General features: G+C 37.0%; 5 protein-coding genes across 6 annotated transcripts in view; 1 reads left to right on the forward strand and 4 right to left on the reverse strand.

Annotated features, from left to right (window-relative positions):
• Positions 1 to 551: 551 nt before the first annotated feature.
• LOC132167119 (putative pentatricopeptide repeat-containing protein At3g49142) lies at positions 552 to 4,003 on the reverse strand. Of its 2 annotated transcripts, XM_059578018.1 has the most exons (3): positions 1,604 to 4,003; positions 1,348 to 1,472; positions 552 to 959 (listed from the first exon to the last, which is right to left on the reverse strand). In XM_059578018.1, the coding sequence occupies exon 1, from the start codon at positions 3,791 to 3,793 to the stop codon at positions 1,775 to 1,777; it is 2,019 nt and encodes a 672-aa protein (XP_059434001.1). In that variant the 5' UTR covers positions 3,794 to 4,003; the 3' UTR covers positions 552 to 959; positions 1,348 to 1,472; positions 1,604 to 1,774. The 2 variants fall into 2 exon arrangements, with proteins under 2 accessions (XP_059434001.1, XP_059434000.1); XM_059578017.1 differs by having other exon boundaries at positions 1,348 to 4,003.
• Positions 4,004 to 4,519: 516 nt separating this feature from the next.
• LOC132167118 (uncharacterized) lies at positions 4,520 to 8,921 on the reverse strand. The gene is made up of 3 exons (XM_059578016.1): positions 6,311 to 8,921; positions 5,999 to 6,190; positions 4,520 to 5,391 (listed from the first exon to the last, which is right to left on the reverse strand). The coding sequence occupies exons 1-3, from the start codon at positions 8,638 to 8,640 to the stop codon at positions 4,818 to 4,820; spliced, it is 3,096 nt and encodes a 1,031-aa protein (XP_059433999.1). The 5' UTR covers positions 8,641 to 8,921; the 3' UTR covers positions 4,520 to 4,817.
• A 2,344-nt stretch (positions 8,922 to 11,265) lies between these two features.
• LOC132167121 (uncharacterized) lies at positions 11,266 to 14,496 on the forward strand. Its single transcript, XM_059578020.1, has 2 exons — positions 11,266 to 11,817; positions 14,232 to 14,496. The coding sequence occupies exons 1-2, from the start codon at positions 11,405 to 11,407 to the stop codon at positions 14,335 to 14,337; spliced, it is 519 nt and encodes a 172-aa protein (XP_059434003.1). The 5' UTR covers positions 11,266 to 11,404; the 3' UTR covers positions 14,338 to 14,496.
• A 68-nt stretch (positions 14,497 to 14,564) lies between these two features.
• Positions 14,565 to 20,612, reverse strand: LOC132167117 (ABC transporter C family member 10-like). Its single transcript, XM_059578015.1, has 12 exons — positions 20,525 to 20,612; positions 18,969 to 20,377; positions 18,472 to 18,792; positions 18,278 to 18,364; positions 17,570 to 18,157; positions 17,317 to 17,481; positions 16,747 to 17,041; positions 16,452 to 16,666; positions 16,067 to 16,372; positions 15,846 to 15,909; positions 15,540 to 15,779; positions 14,565 to 15,035 (listed from the first exon to the last, which is right to left on the reverse strand). The coding sequence occupies exons 2-12, from the start codon at positions 20,349 to 20,351 to the stop codon at positions 14,923 to 14,925; spliced, it is 3,777 nt and encodes a 1,258-aa protein (XP_059433998.1). The 5' UTR covers positions 20,352 to 20,377; positions 20,525 to 20,612; the 3' UTR covers positions 14,565 to 14,922.
• Positions 20,613 to 24,917: 4,305 nt separating this feature from the next.
• The window catches only part of LOC132191886 (ABC transporter C family member 10-like), a 3,125-nt gene continuing 746 nt past the window's right edge, over positions 24,918 to 27,296 (reverse strand). Inside the window, exons 2-7 of the mRNA XM_059607010.1 lie at positions 26,907 to 27,201; positions 26,612 to 26,826; positions 26,227 to 26,532; positions 26,014 to 26,077; positions 25,708 to 25,947; positions 24,918 to 25,220 (exon numbers count right to left, since the gene is read on the reverse strand). Of these exons, the coding sequence (XP_059462993.1) occupies positions 25,108 to 25,220; positions 25,708 to 25,947; positions 26,014 to 26,077; positions 26,227 to 26,532; positions 26,612 to 26,826; positions 26,907 to 27,201 (1,233 nt within the window). The 3' untranslated portion in view covers positions 24,918 to 25,107. The remainder of the gene's footprint in view (positions 25,221 to 25,707; positions 25,948 to 26,013; positions 26,078 to 26,226; positions 26,533 to 26,611; positions 26,827 to 26,906; positions 27,202 to 27,296) is intronic.

Raw genomic sequence — 27,296 nt, forward strand, 5'->3', positions numbered from 1 at the left:
CGAGCACAGGTGAAGTTCAAATCCCAAGACACATCAAAAGGTTCGTTGCTTTGTTGACCAAATCACCCTTTTTAACCACATGAGGTGGTTTAACCATCCTAACAGCCACTTAATTAGCCACCTCTTTTTGATTTTTTTTTTTTTTAATTAGCCATCACGATTTGAACTATTTATTTAAAATGAATTACTAAATAAAATGTACTGCAGCGGTACAATACCCACCAAATCTCAATCCTTTTGCATCATCACATATGAAACATATTAGCTCTCTAGCTCGAATGATGATAGAAAAATACTACAAGTCCCATTTATGTCACTCCAAGAATGATGTTACTCTTAAAATTACTATTGGGCTTGTGATCGATCATTATTGAATTTTGATCAAATGATATTTTTAAGAGCCACATCATTTTTAGAGGAACACAAAAGTGACGCGAGAAGGACTTCTAGAATTACTCATAATGACCTCTACGATTACCCCAGAGCCAATGCACCGGATCCCATTAGAATTCTTGCAATTCAACATATATGGATGAAAATAGTGTTTAGGATGGAATGAGCAAGCAAAATAGTTGGAAATCTAGGATGCAGAATTATAATCATTTTCTTGGCTACAAAAATAATAAAGATCTGAATTCAAATGCTCTTTTCTCACATTTTATCAGCCATCATTATTTAACTGCAAAACGTTAGGACCTTAGGAGAAATGCTTCTTTGTATTCTGGCATCTATCTCGCATACATGTTCGTTGAGTTGACATGCTCTATCTACCCTTAATTAAATTTGATAGTCAAGGTCAGGTGCAAGAGATGGGGTTTCCATAAGGCAGTCAGCTGGACTGAATTTCAACGAAGAAGAGAAAAGCCAGCAGTTTTCTACGCAACCAGCAGAAGAATCTTCGGCCGCATGTATTCTCTAGTCTTCATGAGCTCCAGTTTTCCATGATACACATCTCTTGACTGAAGAAAAGAAAGAGCAAAAGATTGATAAGTAAGAAGTGTAGAATTCCAAAATGGATAGAATAATATTCATCGTTCAGAAAGTTGGCCTGCTTCACACTTTGGTGGACAATTTGTGGCAAACAAAACCATGAAAGACAATATTATGGTGCAAACACTCGCATGGTTTACGCAGTAGTTTTTGATTTACAAAGTAGAATTTGAACCATCAACCATGCTTGATATGCTCTGAAACTTTAGATGGATATCAATGAGAGGATTTGTGAGAATCAAATAGGAAAATTTGCTTATAATGATAGAAAACATCAACTAAACAAACTCAAGTAATAGAAAATTTGTACCAATGGAGAACAGAGTATCAGATCTGTAAAACCCGGAAAAAGCTTACATGTTACCATAACTCTGATTTCTGACCAATTTTTGGTATTTGACTTGGAGTTGTACCCAATTGCAGTCATGCACGTCTCACGCAAAGTTTATGAATTCTACTTCTGCCATCGTCAGAAACTGCCCCTGAGAAATTAGAATCACTCAGACCGCAATATACAGATTCACTTGATCATATATCCAGATAGGAAATAAAAATATGGGAAATATGGATGCCAGGACTTAGACAGTGCAGGTTTCTGGCAGTAGATCATTACATGGGTGAGGATTGGTGATCATGTAAAGGTCAAGAATAACAGCTGCAGCCAGCCAAAATCATCCACGATCTCATGATCTAAAGACTTTTCAGTTTCAGAATCACTGTTATCGACAAAAGGCCTAAAGAAGCTCCAAGCAACAGTGCAAGTGACAAGTACTCCAATGAAGGTTCACCAATAATCACCACATGAGCAAATACCATTCTTGAAATGGTGAAAACGATTAGTATCCCTGACAATTATCTCACGTTCAACTATCTTGGAGATGAGCTTGGCTGCAATATGGCAATCCCCACAAACACGGAGATTCTTGGTAATTCTAATTTGCATCCCAGGCTCGGTGTTCAGTATGGCAAAGACAATAGCCAACTTCTCACTATGAACTGCCAGATGACACTCCTTATCCTCCTCCTCCACATCATGTAGAGCAGAATCAGTCTCGGGAACATAACCTAATTCTTTCATCTTCCCCACTAATACATCTAACTCTTCATATATCTCCTCAGACTGGGGATGTGATTGGTCACCAGCAAGAAAGGTGTGAATCTGATGATTGAGCTCAACGTTGCTGATGCCGGGCATTTTCTTAATTCCTCTACTCTTCATTATTGATCGGATAGTTGTTACGTCTTGCCATCTACCAGCCTTCGCATATATATTGGATAACAAGACATAATAACCCGACTGCTCAGGATTCAGTTCAAAAAGGTGATCAGCAGCTAAAAGCCCAACATTCATGTTTGAGTACACCCGACAGGCACTCAGGAGAGCCCCCCAAACTCTCTCGTTAGGCGCCACTGGCATCTGCTTAATGAAATGGTAGGCCTCATCTACTTGTCCAGAACGTCCTAACAGATCTACCATGCAAGCAAAGTGTTCAATCCTTGGAATTATCCTATACTCCTCAGTCATCAATTTAAAGTAATATCGACCCTCCTCCAACAGTCCTGCATGGCTGCAAGCCGAGATAACTGAAACAAAGGCAATAGAATCCGGACACAGACCTGAGTCTTGCATTTTTGCAAAAAGTGCCACAGCATCACGACCCTGCCCATTAAGACCATATGCAGAGATCACTGAGGTCCATGATACAACATCCCGGAACTTCATTCTGTCAAATACTTCTCTTGCATCTCGTAAGCTTCCACACTTAGCATACATGTCAACCAAGGCATTCTCCAATAACAAATTTGGTCGAAGTTTCTTCCTCTCAACATATTCATGCATCCGTCTACCTAGAGACAGAGCTGAAAGATCCCCACAAGCAGGAAGAACACTAGCAATCGTGACTGCATCGGGTTCTATCCCACATTCTTCCATCTGTAAATATAAATTGACCGCTTCACCAGGCATTGAATTATTAACATACACTGCCACCATCACATTCCATGAAACCACACTCTTTTTTGCCAACTTCATGAACATGTCCTTAACATATGAAACATTATTAGATGTTGTGTTAGTTACAGCTGGCAAAAGGCTAGCCATTGTACCAGCATCTGGTTTTAGCCTCAACACCTCCATTTCTTTACAAACCTCTAATGCCTCGTCAAACCGTGCATTTTGTGAGTACCCAGCAACCATAGAATTCCAGGAAACCACGTCTCTGCTTGGCATCTCATCAAGAACTCGCCGAGCCTCCACTAAACAACCACATTTCCCATACATTGCAACAAGACCATTGCCGATAAACAAATTCAAATCCAACCCGACTTTTACAACAGCACCATGAATTTGCAAGCCAACCCTCAAATCATCCAACCCAGAACATGCTTTCAACACACAAGGGTATGTATAATTATCAGGCTCAAATCCATGGTTAGCCATGGTTTTGTAAACAAGAAGAGCATTGCAGTACAAATGGTTGTTTACATAACTTCTTATCATGACATTAAAGAAAACAACGTTCTTGTCAGGAATTTCATCAAATACTTGGCGTGTGAGACTGGGTTCCCCGTAAGCCGCGTAAGCCCTCATGAGTTTGATGCCAAGCGAAGGGTTTGAACGGAGACGTTGATCAACAATGATCCTGGAATGGAGTTTCTTCAGGGTTTTGATATCTGGGCATTGGTCCAATATGTTACCGCACAACTCCTCCGTGAGAGCTGTGCTTTTCTGGGTTGACGAGACTAGGTTTTGCAGTTGTCTGGCAATTGAAAAATGGCGGGAAAAAGGATTGATGGACTTCATGAATGGTTGGGTATTTTGAGAAAATGAGGTTCGTGGACAGGGAAGCTGGTTTTACAGATTTGGATTCACATGTATGATAAATGGCGTATCCAAGGTCCATCGTCCTCAATGGATGTTATTATCCTCTAGGCCGTCCTCCTAAGCCTACTACTATCAGTCCCAACAGTTCAATGGGTTGGACTTCTCATCAAATGATGGATGCACCAGTCGCCAGACTCTGAATGTCAACATTGTCAAATGGTATTAACCTAAAAATTAGGGTTCGGATGCTTAACAAAACACTTTTCAACCAAAAAAACAAAAAGCGCCATATAAAATTTTTGATAAATGAAGTTTTTAAACAAAATAAGAATAAAAAAATAGAGGTTATAAGATTGAGTAATGCTAAGAACCATATTTTTATCTTCTTAAATTCTCGTAAAGTTGATGTGACTTTTAAAATATCAAAAGATCAAAATTCAAGTATGATTTATCTAAAATTTAATAATGATTTTAAAAGTCACACCAACTTTAAGAAAATTTTAAAAGAATAAAAAGCGGGTACCTCACATTACTCTATAGGAGTATAGCTTTTAACCCATTTCACCACAAAAGAAATTATTGTTAATGGGACTATAGTGTTTAATTTGTTAAACGACTTGCTTAGGTTCGTCAAATCTCACAAAGTAAAATAAATAAATATATAAAATAAGTGTTATACTACTACATACACGTACAAAAAAGGAATGGAACAGTATTCATTTTTTGTGTTATTTTTAGTATACAAGGGTTTGAAATACATGGAACTGAGCAAATGAAAAATTAGCTCGGTGATACAGCATATCGATGTTAAAGTAACTAGAAAAGAACATGTGAAATTAATTTACAATCAACGGCAAAATACAACTCTGTTGATCTCAACCACTTTACCACTTTTGGTTGCAATTTCAAGTGGGCTTGCCGAGTTAAATCTGCAAATACTTGGTAGCTAGCTGCTATTAAGTCTTTTAGTATTTTCACACAATTTCTGTGTGAAAACCACACATCAGTCATCCTGAAACAAAGCCTTAGATACAGAACCGCCTGATTGACTTCCAGAGTCTTGGTAGTCTTCATCATCAATGCTGCTCACTCGTGAGCATGAACGTTTGATCCCTGTCATAGGAGTCTCACATACCATGTCATAGCTTACCCTTCGGCGTTGCTTCCTTTTTGACAGCTTCCGGAGAGGATCCGACTTTTGTTTCATCAACTTTGGCTGCTTTGGGGCCCAAACTTTCTGCAAATCAGGCATCCAACTGGTGAAAGATGCAAATCTCCGAGCCCTCTCTCTCCTCTTCTGAGCCTCCATTACTTTGTGAGCATGCTCCTCTTGTTTAATCCCCTGGGGGCTTCCATTCTCATTTTGCAGCAGCTGAAGGGACTCTGCCTCAGTTGACACCGGTTCATTCGTTCCATAATTTTCACCAATCTCATCTCTATCTGATTTTTCTCTCCAGGATTGATTGCTATCCTCGCTGTTGAATGAAGGATTAGCAGATTTATCCTCGTCAGCAAAGAGCAACAAATCCATTTTTGTGTAGATCCTATGAACAACGTCTCCCAGGGTGAGACAGTACCTGAAATTTTGGCATTCAAATAGTACTTTATCCCTCTGCTTTTACTTTCATCTTCAAGTAATAATCAAATGTTTGCACTTGTAATTTTAAATAGAAACAATTCATGATAGTAAAGGTAAAAGTCAATAACTAGTATCTACGCTCCATCCATTTCAAAGATCATATTAATAATATAAAAAGCTTGTTATGAAAAATATAAGTGTATGCTATATTCAATAAAACAAGAAATACATGATAGTATAAGTGGGCCTATAATCTGCAAAGCAGCACCCTGTAATAACAATACAAGCCAGACTCACTCTATTTGGAATTCTTAAACCATTTCTTCTTTTCTATTTCTTCCTTTTGGTCAATCTTTTTTTAGAAAAAAAAAAAAAAAAGTGGGACAGATGGTATTAGAACATGTTCCTAGAAAGAACAATAATATCCTACACAAAGGTGGAAGAGCAGGCACCAGAAATATGCATTTGGTATAGCTCCAAACAATAAATTGGCATTGCTTGTTCTAGGCTCCACAAAGAACCTATGTTTTTCTATAAAGCACTATACTATAGAATGTCAAAATCATTCTGAAACAGTTGATTTATCGATTTGTAGACACATGTACCTCCTTTTTATAGTCTTTCCTACATAATTTTCAAGGCTCCAATCACCAAAAAAGCCTCCCTCCAGATGGCACTGAATGGTATCTAAAAGCAAGCAAATTTGTTTCACAAACTTTTGTTTCAGAGACTCTCCAATACTTGCTCCAACCTCTGATCGCAGTATCTCCATCCGAAACAATATCTGCATTTCATATCTTGAACTTATTAAGGAAAAAAATGTTAAAACAATAGGAGCCAGATTGTTCACCTTAATAGATCAATAATGTGGTGATGCAGAATCAGCGAAAAAAAAAAAAAGAAAAAAAAAAGGATACTCTCTAACTATATCCTTTGAAGCAAATCCAGTACATCCTGGATCAGATGCCTGAAAGGCTGGAACATTATTTTTGTGCTTTGCAACCAACTCCTTGGGCTCCCTGAGTAAAAGTTTTGTTAGTTCAGGAACTATGCTACCCCAAGCATCATCAGATTTTACCTCAAGAGTTTGGCTCTCTGAAGGGGATTCAGTTTCACACTTTTGATATAACCAATATATGGATGAGTTCACAAGCCGCTCTGCCAAATCCCCCAAGTCTACTCCTTCAGATTCAAGCCCTTGTTGGATCTTATTGGAAAGATTACTGAAAAAAGCTTCAGAAGTTTCTGACTGAAAGTCAAGAGCAGCTTCATCCTGTATCCTAGTCAAAAACTTTTCTCCAGCTGAGGCAGATGAAGAGACTGGCTGTTCACTTCCTTGATGAAATTTAGTCAACCTATCTTCCATTTCTTTTTGGATATCCTGACATGGCTTGGACGTTTCCTGTAAAATTAGACTACAACAAGAAGATTTCTTAATCTGCTTCATCCAACATTTTAGAAATTTCAACTTCTTTGAGTTATAACATTCCCTGGCAAAGTAAACATCTCCCAAGTCTTGCACAGAGTGTTCAAATGCAGTCTTGCAGAAGGCACTCCATGTGAGGCCTTGAAGCATATTTAATTTCTTCTTATTCTTTTTCCTGTTACCATCTCCTAGTGTTACAAACTTATTGGATGGTGAAGGCCCAGCCAGAGAATCTATGAACCCATTGGAGCAATTCAAATCTACATTGGCTTTGCAAATCTCATTGTCCATCTTCGTACCAAATTGAGCCATATTTGCTCCACCAAAATCGCTTGGCATGTTTGGACGGTAAACTCCATCTTCTATAATACATAGGAGAGCTGAAGAAACTGTAAAAGGCTTGAGAATTCCCATATGTGAATCACCATTGCCATTCGAAACAGAAATCAATGCCCAGTAGCCTTCCCTATAAAGAAAACTCAAGAGAATCTGCCAAATGGGTCTAGATTTTCTCCGCACAGCCTCACACAATTCCATGGCTAGCATGTCAAGAACCCTATCTGCAAAAAAATCACCAGAACTTTCTTTCTGGTCTTTCTTAGAGTCTCCCAAAGATTCACACACGAGAATTGGATCACCTAAATGACCCACAAATTTTCCACACTCACTGTACCTCTGAACAGCCTTAATATGCAGCTTTACTGTCCCATCACCAAAGAGTCCCAAAAACAAGTTCTTCTGTTCACGACCACTTGCTTGTGAATTCATGAGATCTGGAGGAAACAGAAAATTATCACATCTATTTCTCGATGACATCTTCAAATCGACCATTTCAAGATCACAGCACTTGCATTCCAACGTCTTTGCACTTACATCTAATATCTCAAGACTCAACTGAGCGTGAAGTTTCCTACAACTATCATTTAAATTGAAAAAATTGGATGAAATTGCAATCTTTGGATAAATCAACCCAAAGGGAACAAGAGCAGAACCAAGAACAATCGAATCGGTCGAGCAAAACCCCCAACCCAAACTCCTAATCCCACTCACAAAAAAGGACCCTGATTTCAATCCAGAACCATCAACCTCACCCTTACAACCATCACCTTCCAATTCATACCTAACATCCACCCAACTAAACCCAATATCCCTGCTAACAAACGCAACGTTCACGTTCTCAAAACAACCATGAAACTTTTCACAAAACAAACCCACATCTTTCAAACACGCGTCCTCAATTCCCACATTCAAGAACTCGGACAAACCCTTGATAGACCTACAAACCGGCGAAAATAAAACAACCAAATTCGACCCAACAACCACAGAACCATTCTCATTACAATTCAAAAGCGTACCCGTTATGGACTCGTCGACCACCGGGTCCCACGCGTAGTCGTGCACGAGCTGGCGCATCGACGCGGCAAGGCACGAAGCCTGGGGCGGCGACAATGGCAAAGGGTCGAAAACCTGGTGGGCATGAAAAAAATCGAGCATCTTGGACAGAGAAAGGAGGGTCGTAGAACAGTCATTGAAGGAGAGCGAGAGGGAAGAGCTGGGAACAAAAGAGTGTAGTTTGGAGGAGGAGAGGAGGGGTGAGAGAGAGGAGAGGAAGGGTTTGAAGGCGAAGAGGGAGGTAGAGAGAGGAGGGAAAGAGAGGAGGGTCTTGGCGGAGGCTATGAGGGAGATGAGAAATGGGGTTGGGTCTGAGAGGTGGAGGAGTGGGTTTAGGTCTATGAGGAGGACTATGCGCTGGGTTTTGGAGTAGTCTGTGATCGGATCGTTTCGATTGGGATTCGGATCTGGGTCTGGGTCCGGTGCCATTGAAGAGAAACAGAGAGAGACTGTGTGGTTAACTTGCGCCGGCGGGAGACAGTGCGGTAACACGCGCCGGGAGAGAAGAACCAAGAGAGTTTGGGAGGCAGTCTGGAGCTGAAATAGGTGGATTTGCAGAGGCTGTAAAGTGCTAACGTGCGCCGTGAGAAATAGTGGGAGGAGAAGATGGGAGAGAAAGCAAAACGGTGACGTTTCTGGAGCTGAGAAGCAAATTGGATGAGAGACACAGATCTTTAGGCGGGAAAGTAAAGTTGGCGGAAACCGACAACATTTTTTTCATTTTGATTTTTAAGACTTGAGTGAAGCTTTTCCATCCTAATTACCTTTCTTATATAATCATTAAGTTACTGGTTGAAATTGTATTTGAGAAATAAGATTTTTAAATTAAAAATAACTTTTGAGTAAAAGTTTCATTTTAAAATTTTTGCTAAAAATATATTTTGATCATTTTTAAGTTTTTCAGACTCTTAAAAATGCTTTTAATTTTTTTACCAAACAAATACAACTTTTTTCAAACAAATTTTTCTAATATTAAAAACACTTTTAAACGTCTCAAATACAATCTCAACCAAATCCTAAAACCCCGTAAGTTAGATATTAGCAAATCGGTCACCTTTTTTCATGTCATCTTCCCATTTTTTTTTTATTCTTTTTCTTTTTTTTCAGTACAAATAAAAAAGGTCAAAGTCCGACTCCCCACAAAACAAACCTATGTCTATAAAAAAATTCTGATAAAATACTTTTTTGTGTGTAATAATTAAAATTCTGTTTTTTTCTTAATAAATAGGGTTAAATATTTTATTAGTACTTAAGTTTGCTCTTTTTTTTTTTTTTTCTCACCTAAGGTTCAAATCCGGTCATAAACGGCATAAGAAGATTTTCCCACCCGAAGTTCTTTTTTTTCCTTTTCTTTTTTTTTTTTTTCTTTTTTGGTTTTATTTTTTTAATTATTTTTAGTTTTTAAGACACGTGGCACTTCTTTGTGATAACACATGTAAGTTAACTACCATTTATGATAAGATTTAAACTCCAAGTACAAACAAATAAAAATGTGCAAATCCAGATACTAATAAATATTTAACTGAGTACTGTTAGGTACCATATTTTTATCATCTTAAAATTCTCCTAAAACTAATATAGCTTTTAAATCACCATTAAATTTTAAATGAATTATATTTGAATTTTAATCCAATGATAATTTTGAAAGCCACATCAACTTTAAGAGGATAAAAAAATGGTATATAACATTACTCTATTTAACACTAATAAATAATAATCAGTTATTTTTGCCCTTTTTGCAATTGGGCTACACCCCAAACCCTACCCATTAAATTATTGCTCGCTTGAACTTAGGATGTGAGGCTCCCTTGCTTTCTATAGAGAGGACATGCCCATTACATCAGCTGGTTATATAATTCAACCATTGAATCAATTAACAAAAGAATATAATGATTCATTGGTTGATTATGAAATAGCAATCCCACTTAGCTCCTTATTAAGAATGGTAATTCGTGTTCTTATGTAAGGTTTGAACCATGTTGAGATAGGAATATAAAATAATGGTCAATCTTAATCCGACTTATTTTATTAAACATATTAAACCCTTCAATCTTAACTCTCTAATTTTGTGTTGAGTTCCTATCAAATTTGTAAGTCATGTAAAAAATTATCAGCTCTAAATGTCGCATGTCAAGTTTGAATAATACTAAAACATGATTATAAAACTATATAGATCAACTATAATCTAACTAATTTAATTAAATAAATCAGACCTCTTAACTCTAATTTACTAATTTTATATTGAGTTAATAAATCGTGTTAAAAATTGACACACAACTCCTAAGTTAGTTATCTCAAGCATCTCTCCCCCCCCCCCCAAAAAAAAAAAAAAAAAAAAAAAAGACTTTTCCCGGCCGACATGTTATCCAAGAGTCTTTAGATTGTTTGAAAATCTGTAAGTTTTCCTTCATTTTAGTTTTCTCCATAAACAAACACAGACAAATGAAATGACAAAAATTATGAAAAATTTCACTTACTCTCTCTAAATTGTCACCAATTTTACAATGTCTTCTATAAAGTTTAAAACCTTTCAATTTAGTATATTGAACTCTTAATGTTTTTTCAATGTCCTCCATCTGTTAGGATTTTTCATTAAATTCAAACAAAATTTTCAAATACCCCCATTATATATATATATATATATATATATATATATATAGCAAAGATTGACGCATGCATGGATATTTTTGTAAATACTGTTAAATTCTGACTAACGCCTAAATATTTACAATATTTTCTTTTTTTTTTTAAAACAAATAAAGATATTTTGAAAAATGTTAACGGAATGATAAGATTACAAACAATTGAAGGATAAATATACTAAATTGAGAGAAATTAAATTTTAAGAAGGACATTGGGACAATTTTCTCCAATTTTTTTTTTTATCAGGTTCCTCTTTTCGTAAGGGTAAATCGGGGGTCCCACCCAACTCCTTAGTCATCACCGTTGAATATCTGCGAACACACTAGTTGAGGTCTGAATGGTCACAGCCCAAAATCTCCCCCAAACTCAAAGAGTGAAGTAGATAATGAAATTCAGCGCAGTTCACTTGAAAGTTCAAAACTTCCCATTTCAGATTTCTGGCTGCTCTCCCTGTCAATAAAATTTCCACACTTTCTCACTTCCCCAACTCACATAAAAAAATACGAAACAGAAAAATAAAAAAATAATAATAATAAATCAGAAAATAAATATGTCCACCATATCTGCCTCCAGATTCTTCAGCATTAGCACCAGCGAACTACTCTATTCTACTGCGACACATCAGAATCGCTCCAAAGTGTCCACCTTTTACCCTACCCTTTTCCCGAAACTCCCTCCGCGGCCCCACCTCCTCACCCAATCTTCAAGAAAGACATTGACTTTGGTTTCCTCAAAGTCATCTGAGGAGGCAGAGGAGCTCTCTTCAGTAGGCCCAGAGGACGAGTGGCTGAAGAAGCTTCCGGACAAGAAGAAGCCCCTTTACTCTCACAGCCTGCCCTGTATTGAGGCCTGGTTGAGGAGCTTGGGGTTTTACCAGAGCAAAGATGACCGGGCCGTTTGGCTTGTGGAGAAGCCGGAGTGGCACGCCCAGCTCTCGCTAGATGTCACTGACCTCTATATAAGGTTGGTTATTCGTTTTGTTGCATTGATTTTGTGATTCCTAACATGGGTTTTCTCTGCTTTTGTTGGATAGTGTTGGGTTGTGCATTTATGTGTTTCTATGCGTGCTTGCCTATGTTATGTACTGTCTATGTATCTGAAATTTATCAGTTTATATATGATTTTGGCAATGTGGGGTTCTGTAATTTTGGTTGGTTGATTGATTTGATGTGGTGTGGGTTTCAAGGTTTAAGAAAGAAAGTTGGGTTTTCTGAAGGATGCTAATTAGATATTAAAATGAGTTTGTAACTGGAGTAAAGATTAAGCTATTTAGTTTTTTAAATCCTCTTAATATTGCGTTATTGCTACTAAGGCATGCATGTATCGTTTAGGAATAATGATACATACTCATCTTTTTTCCCACTTCAATATCACTAGGCTCATGTGGCAATGCTCATCGGCCTTTGAATTAGTCTTTATTAAAAAAAGAAAAAATCTAAGGGTTATGGGCGCCGCCACATCAGCTCAATGGTGTTGGAGTGGGATGAGAGATGAGTGTTTAGAATTACTCATTGTTTACAAGACCAAAGGAACCCCTAATTCGTATGTGATGATTGAGATTTGCTCTGGCTTTCGTTTTTTTTAACTGCTCTTGAAATGATATGAATATTATCTAATTTTTCTTTTTCCAAATCTAAGTGCACTGAAGTTGGAAGCTTTTCGGACACAGGCATGGTCTATTTATTCCGTTTTATAATTTGATGATGACTAGTTCTAGAGTTTGAAATGGTTTATAGGAAGGAGGTACCTGGAGATTTGGAGTGAATCGGCTGATATCCTATCATTTGTTAATTAGCAGGTATAGGTTTATCTCTAATTGAAGCATTGAATATTAGGATTTTCTTTGTGTGTTGGGTGGGAGTGAAAGGGAGGGCACAGAACCATAAGAACCACAGAATTTATTTAGTTAAACGAGGTTGCGATGTGCTGTTTCTCTAGTCATGTAACTCCTATGTGTAGCACATCAAATTTTGAGATGAACAAAATCACCAACAAGCTGCCTCTAGTTCTAGCCACTTAACCATTTTATGTGTATTGATTTTAAAACCAAGTCAACCAAGTTAGATTAGACAACGACGATGTCTATGTAAGATAGGAAAGACCACTCGATCTCTTGCAATAAAATTGTACTTGCCATTAGATTTGTTGTCTGTTGAAAACTAAGTTAAGACAAGGGACAATGTCTGGGTGTAGCTAATTAATTATACTAGGCACAATGTAAGATTGGAAAAAATTGTATTAATGTTTAAATGGCATTGGAGTTTGGTTGAAACCTCTTGCAGAACTGCACTCGTTACTAAGTGCAATTATCATTCAAAATTCTGTTGGCTTAGTGGCATGGAAGTATCCACTTGACCCTGTAAGTATTTACTCTGTCCAGCTACTAGGCATCATGCTGTTTGATGCCTACTGTGGCTTGGCCTATGCCATGTGGCTTATTAGATTCAATGCATGACTACCAACTTTGAATCTTTTCTAGCTAAATTTTAGTTTGGATATGATGGGAAGCATCATATGCTTGCTTGGTTGCAGATACTTTTTTATATTTTCTGAAGTAATATAGCTAGTAGAGGTGTCCTGTTATTGCTACTGTTGGACAATCTTACTTTGGCTGCATAAAGATGATTAGTCCCATGTCTATAAAAATAAGATTGTTGACAGTCATCCGGTAATTTTGCCCTCCAATCCTCTTCTAATGGGCCTGTGAATTAGCTAATAAAGTCATGGCTTCATTTGATGGTTTGTCCTTAAATGCAGTGGAAATGTAGGAATTACAAGTCATCGCTAATTATATTTACTTTTGGGATGGATAACAACTAAAGTGATCTTCTGAGAACTGTTGCCGGCAAAATACCTGTCAAGGAAATGGGAACAATTTTGGTGGTAGTACTGCCCACTTTTGACAAAGGTTCTGGGGAGAGACAAGTGGGAATGTAATGAGAATGAGGAGAGCAGAAAATTTGTTTTCTTATTTCATTTAAATTTAAGAGAAAAGGGGGTTGACTGAAATCTAAGATCTCACTTGCATTGCATTTATGGTTGGCTGGCAGATATTGTCCAGAAATCTCAGCATGCATCAGTTCTTGGATTGGGTTGAGCCTGCCCTCTCACTCTGTGTATGTGTGTGTGTTTTGGGGAGGGGGGAGGTCGGGGTTCTGGTTTGGACCCTTTTTGGTTCAGTAACATGCATCAGTTCTTCAACCCTATTGTCAAGCCCTAGTATATATATTGAGAGGCTAAAAAATGTGTAACCGTATCATGCTCTTCCACTATCTAAGGATTATGAGAGAAAAATAGGAGTAAACTTGGAAAAGTAATTTACTTTTTGATTTGATTATTATCACTGTTCTGGACCTTGAGAATTGCATTTGATGCAGATATCTAAAGAGTGGACCTGGGAATCTTGAAAAGGATGTTGAGAGGAGATTTAGTTATGCATTGAGCAGAGAGGATATTGAGAATGCCGTGCTTGGAGGACCTTAACTTCAATATTGATTAATCTTGCCATCATATTGTTTATCTGCTTAATTTATTGAGTAAGTTCCCTCTGAGACTTGATAGTTCTCAATTTTCTATTTTCTCATCGCTGGATGTCACATGAAACTGCTGAATTATTTAATAAAATTACTGTTTAATTGGGAACATGGCCATTATCGGTCTCTGAGACTTGGCTAGAAGGTGGATGCCACCACAATGCATCAACACCTATCGTCTTTGTGGCTCCTCCAAAATTTATGGACGTCCCTGCAGTGGGAAAACCCATAAACTCCACAAAGATGCGTTGAATGCACCTGTTCAAATCAAAATGGTGGAGAATCCTGTTCATAACAGTGGAGCTCTTTTATGTTTCTAATAGATATAGTTAATTATAACTGTTGCCTTCTTTAGAAAGAGGGAGCATGGCATTTCAATACAACTAGATACATTACACAACCTAAAACATGGCCTGTCAATGCTTTTCTTTTTCTTTAGAGCCCCACTGAAGTTTTTTTCCCCCTGCTTCCCACTAAAAACTTTTTTTTCTTCCCATTTTTTTAAAAAAGTCTGCATAAGAAGTTATTGTTAGGTTCAATGGGGTTCTGTAGACTCAGAACGGGACCAGTATTCCTTCACAAGCTGCCCAAACAGCGAATCTTCTCTCTTCATCAAGTTCATAGGTGTATCATACTCCATTACTTTTCCTGAAACAGAAATGAAATCATTTCCTTCAAAATTCAAACAAAAATATTTTAATATAAAGTCATTTGCTAAAAAATCTATTTCACTTTCCATAATTCTGTTTGGATTTTAATTTGTTTGAATGTACATTAAGCTCAGATATTTCATAGTGTTGATTGACCTCTAGAGTTTAAGTAATTCAGTGGATTTATAAAAAAAAAAAAAAAAAAGTAATTCAGTGGTAGATTACAATTCCCTTTGAGGAACAAGTGTTGATCATCTAGAAGGATTGCCTTTGCATTTTGATTATAAATGTTGTGAGGTCAACTATAGCAAAGGATTAGGTAGAAAAATAGAGGTGTCGGTTCTGTAGTTGTGGATGAAAGAATTTCAGATAGGAGACTACCTAACATCACTACTAAAGGAAGTTATCCTTTAGTAATGGAAGTTTTCCTTAGACAATGGTTCAAGGAACATGCTCAAATATAGGGAGTTAGATGAAAGGTTAAATTAATTTATTAACTCACCATCTCTAATAGCAAGAACCATGGTGCAATCCATCACGGTTGGTATCCTGTGCGCTACTATGATTACAGTACAATCTGCAAATTCAGTCCGAATAGTTTTCTGCAGAATCATATCAGTTGCATTATCAATGGATGCAGTTGCTTCATCGAGCACCAATATCCGACTTCTCCTCAAAAGCACACGCCCTAGACAGAAAAGTTGCCGCTGCCCTACGCTCCAATTCGATCCATCTTCCACAACTGAATAACATGTTCATAGTTATTAAAGATAATTTTAAACTCAGTAAATACTGCAAATTACCTTACCTAAGGCTTCTAGGCCCTTTCCTTTATCTTGAAGAGCCTCTTGCAGCTGACACTTTTCAATAACCTTCAAACGGAAACTAATATCAATTCATGCATATTTGCAACCATGCAACCATGCAGAGTTAGATAAGAAAAAACAAATTCTACTTCATTGTACGTGTTTTGTTATAGTGGAAGATCCAATTGGTACTTTCAGATAAGGAAAAGATTCTAAGTCATACCTCCCAGATTTCTTGGTCAGAATATTGAGACAAGGGATCCAAATTGTATCTCACAGTACCATTAAAAAGAGTAGGATCTTGAGGAATTATTCCGAGACGTGACCTAAGATCATGAAGTCCAATTTGAGAGATGTCAATGCCATCAACTATAATCTTCCCTGCAGCTGGCTCCACCAGACGAAAAAGAGCACTTAGGAGGGTAGTCTTCCCACTGCCAGTTCGGCCAACAATACCAATCTTGTGCCCTCCTTCAAAAGTGCAATTTATCCCGCAAAGAACGAGAGGTGCATTGGGCCTATATCTGACCTGTTCTCATATCAACTTTCTCAGTATGCTAAACTTTTGTTTTTATAGTTTTACCATTAAAGCAATCAATAATACCCACCTGCAAATCTTGTATCTCCACTTTACCCACAGCCGGCCAATACGTTGTTGGGCGGCTCCCTTCTATTACTTGAGGGGCTTCACTGGGAATATGCATGTATTGATATAGCCTTTCTACAGAAATGATGTCATTTGCTATACTGCAATGCTTTTGAATTGCACGGACAAGGTTATTGCTTAAGGAAAGACCATAAGAAAGTGACATCCCCATGAGTCCTGTCAGTAGTTCGATGTCAGTGTAAACTACTAAATGACTACAGTGGTCATGGTTCCAAGAACAACATTCCAATACTCACCAAAGCTAAAAGTTCGGGGAGGAAGCAAAACCATGCAAAGTGCTGCAGAGGCAAGAACAACTGCACTTATCATTTCTATCCATTGGGTCAACCACTCATTTGCTGAAAAGTTGTGAAAAGAAGGACTAGCATTGGTGTCAGTGAGGTCAAGATTTTTTGCAAAGAACTTGTCTTCCTTCTCAAAAGCCCTTATTGTCATGGCTCCCGCTAAAGACTCAGCTAGATGACTTGCTACTAAGGACTTGGTTGTGCCATTTATCCTCATCAGTTCTTTTGCAGAGGCGAAGTAGTATCTCTGGCGAGAGATAAATGTCAGTTTCCAAGAAGTTCACAAGTTCTACATTATTACTCTTGATTTTAGCAATATGACTTTGCTGATTTGACTTAAAAGAGTTTAAACTGGTACTGATGGAAAGCAATTCCAAAGTCCAAATTTTGTCCATCATATGAGTATCATGCAGCCAAGGATGATGGTTACAAATTGCCTACAATGTTGTTGATTTATATGGCATAAAAAAGAGAAGTGCTACCAGAGAATGTTATTCAAGGAAGGACCTCTTGCTGTATTACCTGCAAGCTAATTGCGAGATAAATCATTGGTACACAGACAAATAAGACCTGCCAGGTGACAACGGCTAGTACTACAAGAGCAGAACAAACATTTATGGTAGATGAAACTGAAAACATAAGGCTGAGCGGGACATCGAGATCCATGATACTCAGATCAGAAGATATCTGCACATAGTGACAGAAAGCACATAAAAACATTAGTTTTAGGCATTATACGATAGGGACATTAACATTTCATGTTTGCCGCGCTTACCCTGCTAAGTATCCTTCCCAAAGGTGTGGAGTCGTAGAAAGACATGGGTGCGTGGAAAAGGGAGTCTAATAGCTTTGAAAACAAAGATTTTGAAGATCTAAGACCCATAGCAAGTGTACAAAGACATCTGAATATTAAAAACAGTACTGAGGCCAGTCCAATCAGCAAATAGACCAAGACCAATCGCGATGTGCTAACATGGGCCTTATCAACTTTACGAGCCATCCAACTGTTCTGTAATATCAGACCAATCGCAAATAGAAGGTGAGAGATACTGGCCATGGTGAAGTACAAGAACCCTTTGCTCTGATTCAGATATTGCATGTAAGGCTTGAAGCCCGTGTCTCCTATTTCTCTCTCTTCTTGCTGAATCAATTGATCACTTTTACATGCTTTGAGTTTCTTCTCTACGTATGCCTTTCTAATCTCTCTGGATGATGTTCCATGTCTATGGGCAGAACTAACGGCTGCAAGCCTTTCAGAGCCGGCCGTCTCTTTGTGTGCGTTAACAAGGTCCTGAAATTCCTTGCTTGAGGCCAATAACCGATGGTAAGGACCTTCCTGTAGGATTTCCCCATCTGACATGAACTGTGGATAAAATAAAACTCACATCCATTCATTATGATGAACTCATAAAAGTAATATCAACAATAAATTACAAAAAAAAAACCAAAAAACAAAAAAACAAAAAAAACAGAGTATACTAACCAAAACAGAATCGAAAGCAGGCAGGAAATCAACTTGATGGGTCACGAGTAAGACTGTCTTCCCAGAAAGCGCTCCCAAAACATATTCCTGTCAACGGTTTTAGTAAGCTTACGCTTGGAAGTCAGTAATTGAACTTCAAATAAACAGTAAACAAATACTGAAGACATGGAAGGTGTTGGGAAAAATGCGATTACATTGAATAAGCTCATAGCAGTATGTGCATCCAAAGCACTGAATGGATCATCTAAGAGAAATATATCAGCATTTTGATAGAGAGCCCGAGCAAGTTGAACGCGTTGCTTCTGACCACCACTCAAGTTGATTCCTCTCTCTCCTATTTCAGTGAGATCACCAAAAGGAAGCAACTCAAGGTCCTTCACCAACGAACACCTCTCCAATGTTTCTCTGTATCTTTCACTATCCATGACAGACCCAAATAAAATATTCTCCTGTATTGTCCCATTCTGAATCCATGCTGTTTGAGAAACATAGGAAATCTTCCCACATACTTTAATCTGTATATTCAATAAATGGAACCATTCTACTTAGTTAGAATACTTAACCTTTTCCAATGTAAGATGGGGATAGGAAGTGTTGGAATACATGGGATAAGAGACAATTCTCACAATGTTGGGATGTATTTTGTAACTAGAAAAAGAAGTGAAAGAGCAGTAGCAAGTTAGCAACTTACAGTTCCCTGAATCTTTGGAACTTCTCCAAGAATTGCTGCTAGAAGGGTTGATTTGCCTGAGCCAACTTCTCCACATATGGCCACCTTTTCTCCAGGTCTAACCTCCAAATTTATGTTTCTCAGAGTGGGCTCTGATGAATTCTCTTCCCAGGAGAATTTTGCCGACTTGATAAAAATGGAGTGATTCACACTCTCCATGTTGCAATCGTGCTGGACATGTGCACTCTGCAGCTCTGGTGCCTCAAGGAATTGTAAAATGCGTGCAAATGCAATCTTTGCTTGAACGAACACCCCCAATACATCAGGAATATGTGAAATTGAATCCTGAACGAGGCGAAAAGTTGCTACAAAGGTGAAAACATTATTTGCATGTAGAGGAACTCTGAGGAAATAACACGCTCCAAAAGTAGCAGAAGAGACCAAAACAGGAGTTGACCAAAAGAGAATGCTGTGATATGCTCTCTCTGACTGCACTGCAGAGAGCCTTTTGTGTTCTAACTTCCTTAAATTTTCTATAACATTCTTGAAATGAGTTTCCCAAGCATACAGTTTTAAAACCTTCATGTTGACCAGAGCCTCAGAACTTGCCTTCAGTCTCTCATCTTGCGCCACCATTAGCTTAGACTGAAACTTATGCTGTATCTTTCCAATTGGAATATTGCAAAGCACGGTGAGAATTATCACTACCAGTGCTGCAATTGTTGCTAGCCCCACTGCATGGACAAGAATTGCTAAAGCAAGACATAGCTGGAGGCCTGTCGTCCAACTCTCATGGAACCAAAATGGAAGTTCTCCAATTCTATAAGCATCTACAGTTACATAGTTCATTATCTCACCAGCTGAGTGCTTCAACCTAGCTGAATTGGTTAATCTCAGTTGCTTTTTATAAATGGCTGCAATTAGCAATGATCTCACTTTCAGGCCAATAAGCCTGCTTCGGAAGAACCATTGCCTCTGTGATATGGATTCTATGCTCTTTATAAATAAAAATGATATTGCCAGCAAGTGTCCTTCGTACTTGAAACTTTTTTTCCCCTCACCAACCAATATGAAGGAGTTCAGAAGTAAGGGGCCGGCAGACGCTGTAAGAATCTTTAACAAAGCAAAACACCCAGTTAAGATGATTTCTTTCCAATGGCACAAGATTATTGCCTTCAAAATTGATGGTTTTGCTCTTTTTTGCTTATTCAATTGTTCCAAGAACAGCATATAACAATTTTCTGCTCGATCTGCCTCGCGCAACTTGGGCATATCTTCATCCTCAAGAGTTTTCTTCCTGCCTTTTTTCATCAACGGATTTAACCACCAAAACGACATTCTGCTGAGGAATCTAGCTTTGGCAAATGGAGTAACAAGTCCAACAGAATCTCTTTCAACCTTCATCTTTCAGTTCTCTTGCTCTTCAAACTCTGTAATGCATACAAGAACGGAATTGTGTATATATATTAGAAACTTGTCAACCAAATATTTACTCTACACAAAATATATACTGTGAACAAGAAGTCTCAAGTGATTAGATGCATGCAAAAAATTTATGTTTATGACTGTGGACATACCTCAATAGGCCTAAGAACAGCTTTGGTGCAAAAGTTCCAAGTGAGAGAACCCAATTCAGCTTCAAATTCTACTGCTTCTAAATTTAAGCATTATACCATCTTTCTTCAACCTTGTTTTCTATCATAATTTAAAGGAGCTGAACTCAACCGTCTCACTAATAATGGTAATGTTGACAATGACACTGATAATGAATCGTGCACGGGACTAAGTTTTGATTTGTGTTAAAATGGAAGGCCACTAAATGAAAACAACTTTTAGCAAAATAAATGGTGTGAGAAGTCTCACTTACTAGTTTGTTGAAGAAAAAGGTCCTGGAGGACCACCAACATTAATAACGATGTTGAGAATCTTGAGATAATGTAGGCCGTAATGGAAACGTATCGTGGCCTGTTTTGGTGTTTGTTTGAGGAGCCTTAAAAGTGCATTTAACACTCAAAAAATCTGTTTGAAAAAAAAAAAAAAAACCTGTTTGATAAGAAAAATTAAAAGCGCTTTTAAGGGTCCAAAAAATGGCTAAAATGCACTTTTAACAAAAGTTTAAAAATGAAACTTTTGCCAAAAAGTATTTTTTGACTTAAAAGCTCTATTTTTTAAACACAATCTCAAACATGCTTTTAGCCTCATAGACTCAAGTAATCAATTATCAGGATATTCTCTGTTATGGATATTCTCAAATAACAGAAAAAGCGATTTAAAATCAAATCACAGTAATTTGAAGTGCGATTTTAATGAATTGTGATTTAAAAATGCAGGCAAGGGAGTGCTGACCACAATGATTCAGGTTTTATCTATTGGGGATTCTCTACCCGACCTATCAAGTTGAGTTTTTGAGTTGATTTTAAGTCGGAATTCCACTATAAAATATCTTGTTCTTTGATGAAACAAAGGATAGTGGCCCGGTGGCATCAGATTTCCCAACATAAAAATATTTAACTCTTGAATAGATTTAAAGGTTGGTGATGTTGCATTGATGAATAGATTCTTAACTAGGTAGTTTCATAATCATTGAGCAATAAGCATTGAGATCAAAATAGACATGAACGATATAAAAATGGAATTACTGTTTGGGAAGGTGGAGAATTACAGAACGGAATGCTAGAACTTTGAAGTGGGATGCTGTCATGGCTCACGTCACCTTCTTTCTATCTCAATTCAGACATGAGAATCATGAGATCGAGTAGATACCACATATAATGTTCTGCAAGTACTTTTGTTTTTGAGAAATGAAGTGCCTCTGTCGTATATATCTTCTTTTAGATGTCGGTGTTTTTTTTTTTTTTTTTTTGTGTAAATTATTAGATGCCACAAGAGGGGAGAAGGGGATTCGAATTAATGACTTCCGCTTCATTAAGCGTGGTTTTAGCTGATTGAACTACCTCTCGGGGACAATATTCTAATCTAATCTAATATCTAATCTAATCTAATCTAATATCTAATATCCAATCTACTATCATATATAATTAGGGAGTTTTAAACAGGAGGGCGACAAATGGCATACTTAAATAATTGTGACATGTGTCCCTTAAGTTAAAAACAATCAAAAATTACGTTTAATGCACCATGTTTCACACTTTCACTCGAACACTGCTTCCCCTTCCATTAAACATGGTAAAATTACCGTATTTAATTACAGTTTAAAACATCACATACTATACAAAAAACGAAAATAAAATTATCTTCGTCAACAAGGTTCTCTTATCTTTCTTTTTCTTTTTGTTCTTCTTGAGAAAAGAAAAAAAAAAAAGGTTCAATTTAATTTGTACAATTTTTTCCTATCCAAACTTTTTCAGTTTGTTTTGATTTCAATATTTTTTTCAAATTAAAAAAAAAAAAAAAAAAATGTACAAACACATACTAACAAGAAAATCATATTTGCAATTGCAATTCATTTAACTAAAAATATTTACACAAACTATTTGAAAACAATATCCCTGAAAGTATAGTAATATTTGTCTTGATTTTTATTTATTCAAATTATCCTAATTTATCATGTTTGTAAATATAGAATTAATACTGAAACTATTGCTTTTTATTTCTTTAGGAAATAATTTACAATACGTCAGTCTTCTTCTTCTTGAATTTTTATTTAATACCTTTATTTTGTTTTGTAGCATTAATTGCTTAATGTTGTTAGTGTACGTTTTTCTCAATAAATTCCCTTGCTATATAAATATTACAATTAATAAATTGAATTGTTATATAATTATATTCTTTAGTTGAAATATGATTCAAAACAATGTCACTTAAACTATTGTTATATTTATCTTAACTTTTTTTCGACAAAAAAAAAAAATTCCTATCTATCATGTTTGTAATGGCTAGAAATTGTCTTATTCATGGTGGTGCTTATCCGGACCCACAAGTTTGTCATAAAGCCATTTTTTGGTTCTATTCTGCAGTTTTGAGTAGTCATAATGGTTGGATTTTGGCTGCCCACACCCAGTAATTACCTCCCTCTAAAGCTTTTTTTGGTGAGGCCTCTGCCACCTTGCTTGTTGTCCCCTTTATTGTTGTGAAAGGCGACTTCCTCCTTATTATCTTGGCCATCAACCAATGTCACCTCTTTTTGGATTGGCCTTGTACTCTTGTGATTGTCGACTGTCGCAAGCAGCTCTCATTTTTCAATTCTTGGACCACTTCAAAGGTCTCTAGATGTGCCAATTCCCGGGCACACTCGATTGCAAAATAGGCCGCTTCCCGCTTAGAGTTTGAAAGCATTCTCAACAACTCTCATTTCTTTTCGGCTTTAAGAATTAGGAGTGGCTAAGACCCTCTTTGTAATTTGTTTTTGTGTTTTTTTGTTTGTCTTCTTTTCCTTTTCCCGAAATTGAATAAAATAAATAAATAGAAAAAGGAAGTGATTTCTTTTATTTCTTTTCATTATCATTCATACTTTTTATTGAATTAGTATTCTTTCCATTTCATTTAAACTAAAAAATATTTTCAGTTAGTTATAGATTAAGGGTATTTTTGTCCCCTCAAAGAGTGAAAAGACAAAAATACTCATCCACTATAATTAACTGAATATTATCTGGTTTATTTGAATTGCAGAGGAGCCAATTCCATTTGAATTATTATTTAGTTCCTTTAATTTTTTTCTAGCATTAATTTCTAACAATTAATGCAATTTTAGGCAGACTCATCAATTTAAACGGATCATATGGTAATGGCCTGGTATTACAATTATCCTTGCCGTTCTTACTTGCATTCACCGGCCAGTTCCGTATCTGGTGCGATTTGCTCGTTGATCGACGGAGACAAGGACTAGATATCCTTTGCTTTATCTATCCCACTCTAAAAGTAAAAGATATGGACCTGATCGAGATGATGACAATGGTGCCAATGACCCTGCAAGTGGTGTTGCATAACATCAGCTGTTTCCTTCAATCTTCATCCATCAATGTTCTGCATGTGGGTTTATGGGGAAGAGGGAAGAACTTGTAGATTCCTTCCAAGGCTCATCTGCTCGGTCGAAAAGATGGAGTCTATAGGAGTAACCATGCACCACCAAAAGCAGTGGCTTTCTTCCATTATCATTCTCTTTTTTCCTTTTTCTTTTTGATCGTTTGTGTCGATGATTGTAAGCTTTTGTCGATGATTGTAACTTGTAAGCTTTTGATTATAGAAAACCTTTTCAGCATTCTTTTTCTGAAGATAGAAACAGATGTCTCATCCACAAAAAGATGATAGGAACTCAATGGTTTCTACTTTCTATGGATTCAAAATTAAAAAAAATAAATAAATAAATTGAGAGTTTGGAGGAGATCAACATCAAATTGATCACTTTGGAAGGATCAATGCAATGGGCCTAATATTAGTATTGTATTTTATTGGTGTTTAATATAGGTGCTTAGTTGTCATCCACTATGTTATTTACTTATCTTTGTTCTTCTTATGTGTATCTTTTGATATACCTCGTTTTCAGTGGGCAATGCTAGAATGACGTCTGTGTTTTTTGTATTTCTCAAATATGATGTGGCTCTTAAAATTATTGATAAATCCAAATTTAATGATTATTTCAATTCAATACTAATGCTAAATTAAGTAAGAGAGTTATTGCGGTTTATCTTGAATTTCAAAACTAACTTAGGAAAAGGATAGATAAATGCCACCATAATGGTTCAACATATATGCATAACTGGCTCTTCAAACGTTTTTCACGAGTCATCATGGTTGAATAAACCTATCTGCATCAGGTTGATGGTGAATGCAGTTCATAGAAGTGGAGCAGCTGTTTTGAGTTTCTCATGGTTCATTGCATTCTCAATATGAACCACTCATATCAAGATTGGAGACATCTAAAAATCAAAATGGTCGAGAATGTTTTGTTCATAATAGTGGGGTTCTTCTAAGTTTCTAGTAGATATAGTTAATTATAACTGTTGCCTTCTATAGAAAGAAGGAGCATAGCATTTCAGTACAACTAGATACATTAATTACACAACCTAGAACGTGGCCTCTCAATGCTTTTCTTTTTCTTTAGAGCTCCACTGAAGTTTTTTCCCCTGCTTTCCCACTTAAAACCTTTGTTTTTTTCTTCCCGTTTTGTTAAAAAAGTTAGCATAAGAAATTATTGTTAGCTTCAATGGGGTTTTGTAGACTCAGAACGGGACCAGTATTCCTTCACAAGCTGCCCGAACAGCGAATCTTCTCTCTTCATCAAGTTCCTAGGTGCATCATACTCCATTACTTTTCCTGAAACAGAAATGAAATCATTTCCTTCAAGATTCGGACAAAAATATTTTAATATAAAGTTATTTGCTTAAAACATCTGTTTTCACTTTCCATAATTCTGTTTGGCTTTTAATTTGTTTGAATGTACATTAAGCTCAGATATTCATAGTGCTGTTTAACCACTAGAGTTGAAGAAATTCAGTGGTAGATTACAATTCCCTTTGAGGAATAAGTGTTCATTCTCTAGCAGGATTGCCTTTGCATTTTGATTATAAATATTGTGATGTCAACTCTAGCAAAGGATTACATAGAAAAGTCAAAGTCTCGGTTCTGAAATTGTGGATGAAGATTTTCAGATGAGACTACCTAACATTGAAGTTATCCTTAGACAGACAAGGGCTACCAAGCATAACTTAGTTATGGAAGTTATCCTTAGACGTTCAAGGCACGTGCACAAAGATATGGAGTGTTAATTAGATGAGAGGTAAAAGTAATTGATGTGACTCACCATCGCTAATGGCGAGAACCATGTTGCAATCCATCACGGTTGGTATCCTGTGTGCCACTATGATTACAGTACAATCTGCAAATTCAGTCCGAATAGTTTTCTGCAGAATCGTATCAGTTGCATTATCAATTGATGCAGTTGCTTCATCGAGCACCAATATCCGACTTTTCCTCAGAAGTACTCGCCCTAAACAGAAAAGTTGTCGCTGCCCCACGCTCCAATTTGATCCATCTTCCACAACTGAATAACAGGTTCATAGTTATTAAAGATAATTTTAAACTCAGCAAATACTGCAAATTACCTTACCTAAGGCTTCTAGGCCCTTTCCTTTATCTTGAAGAGTCTCTTGCAGCTGACACTTTTCAATAACCTTCAAACGGAAACTAATATCAATTCGTGCATATTTGCAACCATGCAGAATTAGATAAGAAAGAAAAAATTTTACTTCTTTGTACATGTTTTGTTATAGTGGAAGGTCCAATGGGTACTTTCAGTTAAAGAAAAGATTCTAAGTATTACCTCCCAGATTTCTTGGTCAGAATATTGAGACAAGGGATCCAAATTGTATCGCACATTCCCATTAAAAAGAGTAGGATCTTGAGGAATTATTCCGAGACGTGACCTAAGATCATGAAGTCCAATTTGAGAGATGTCAATGCCATCAACTATAATCTTCCCTGCAGCTGGCTCCACCAGACGAAAAAGAGCACTTATGAGGGTAGTTTTCCCACTGCCAGTTCGGCCAACAATACCAATCTTGTGCCCTCCTTCAAAAGTGCAATTTATCCCGCAAAGAACGAGAGGTGCACTGGGCCTATATCTGACCTGTTCTCATATCAACTTTCTCAGTATGCTAAACTTTTGTTTTTATAGTTTTACCATTAAAGCAATCAATAATACCCACCTGCAAATCTTGTATCTCCACTTTACCCACAGCCGGCCAATATGTCATTGGGCGGCTCCCTTCTATTACTTGAGGGGCTTCACTGGGAATATGCATGTATTGATATAGCCTTTCTACAGAAATGATGTCATTTGCTATACTGCAATGCATTTGAATTGCACGGACAAGGTTATTGCTTAAGGAAAGACCATAAGAAAGTGACATCCCCATAAGTCCTGTCAGTAGTTCGATGTCAGTGTAAACTACTAAATGACTGCAATGGTCATGGTTCCAAGAACAACATTGCAATACTCACCAAAGCTAAAAGTTCGGGGAGGAAGCAAAACCATGCAAAGTGCTGCAGAGGCAAGAACAACTGCACTTATCATTTCTATCCATTGGGTCAACCACTCATTTGCTGAAAAGTTGTGGAAAGAAGGACTAGCATTGGTGTCAATGAGGTCAAGATTTTTTGCAAAGAACTTGTCTTCCTTCTCAAAAGCCCTTATTGTCATGGCTCCCGCTAAAGACTCAGCTAGATGACTTGCTACTAAAGACTTGGTTGTGCCATTTATCCTCATTAGTTCTTTTGCAGAGGCGAAGTAGTATCTCTAGCGAGAGATAAATGTCAGTTTCCAAAAAGTTCACAAGTTGTACATTATTATTCTTGATTTTAGCAATATGACTTTGCTGATTTGACTTAAAG

This window comes from Corylus avellana, chromosome ca1, assembly GCF_901000735.1.
Source record: "Corylus avellana chromosome ca1, CavTom2PMs-1.0".
NCBI lineage: Eukaryota > Viridiplantae > Streptophyta > Magnoliopsida > Fagales > Betulaceae > Corylus > Corylus avellana.

Excerpts from the sequence above, each read along its gene's own strand:
- LOC132167119 (XM_059578018.1), bottom strand. The coding sequence starts at position 3,793 with ATGAAGTCCATCAATCCTTTTTCCCGCCATTTTTCAATTGCCAGACAA.
- LOC132167118 (XM_059578016.1), bottom strand. The coding sequence starts at position 8,640 with ATGGCACCGGACCCAGACCCAGATCCGAATCCCAATCGAAACGATCCG. Across the intron at positions 6,191-6,310 it reads TCAAAGGATATAGTTAGAGA|ATATGAAATGCAGATATTGT; the intron begins GTATCCTTTTTT and ends AATAAGTTCAAG. Across the intron at positions 5,392-5,998 it reads GGAAAGACTATAAAAAGGAG|GTACTGTCTCACCCTGGGAG; the intron begins GTACATGTGTCT and ends CCAAAATTTCAG.
- LOC132167121 (XM_059578020.1), top strand. The coding sequence starts at position 11,405 with ATGTCCACCATATCTGCCTCCAGATTCTTCAGCATTAGCACCAGCGAA. Across the intron at positions 11,818-14,231 it reads GTCACTGACCTCTATATAAG|ATATCTAAAGAGTGGACCTG; the intron begins GTTGGTTATTCG and ends CATTTGATGCAG.
- LOC132167117 (XM_059578015.1), bottom strand. The coding sequence starts at position 20,351 with ATGAAGGTTGAAAGAGATTCTGTTGGACTTGTTACTCCATTTGCCAAA. Across the intron at positions 18,793-18,968 it reads TTCCAAAGATTCAGGGAACT|ATTAAAGTATGTGGGAAGAT; the intron begins GTAAGTTGCTAA and ends TTGAATATACAG. Across the intron at positions 17,042-17,316 it reads ATCTCGCAATTAGCTTGCAG|AGATACTACTTCGCCTCTGC; the intron begins GTAATACAGCAA and ends ATCTCTCGCCAG.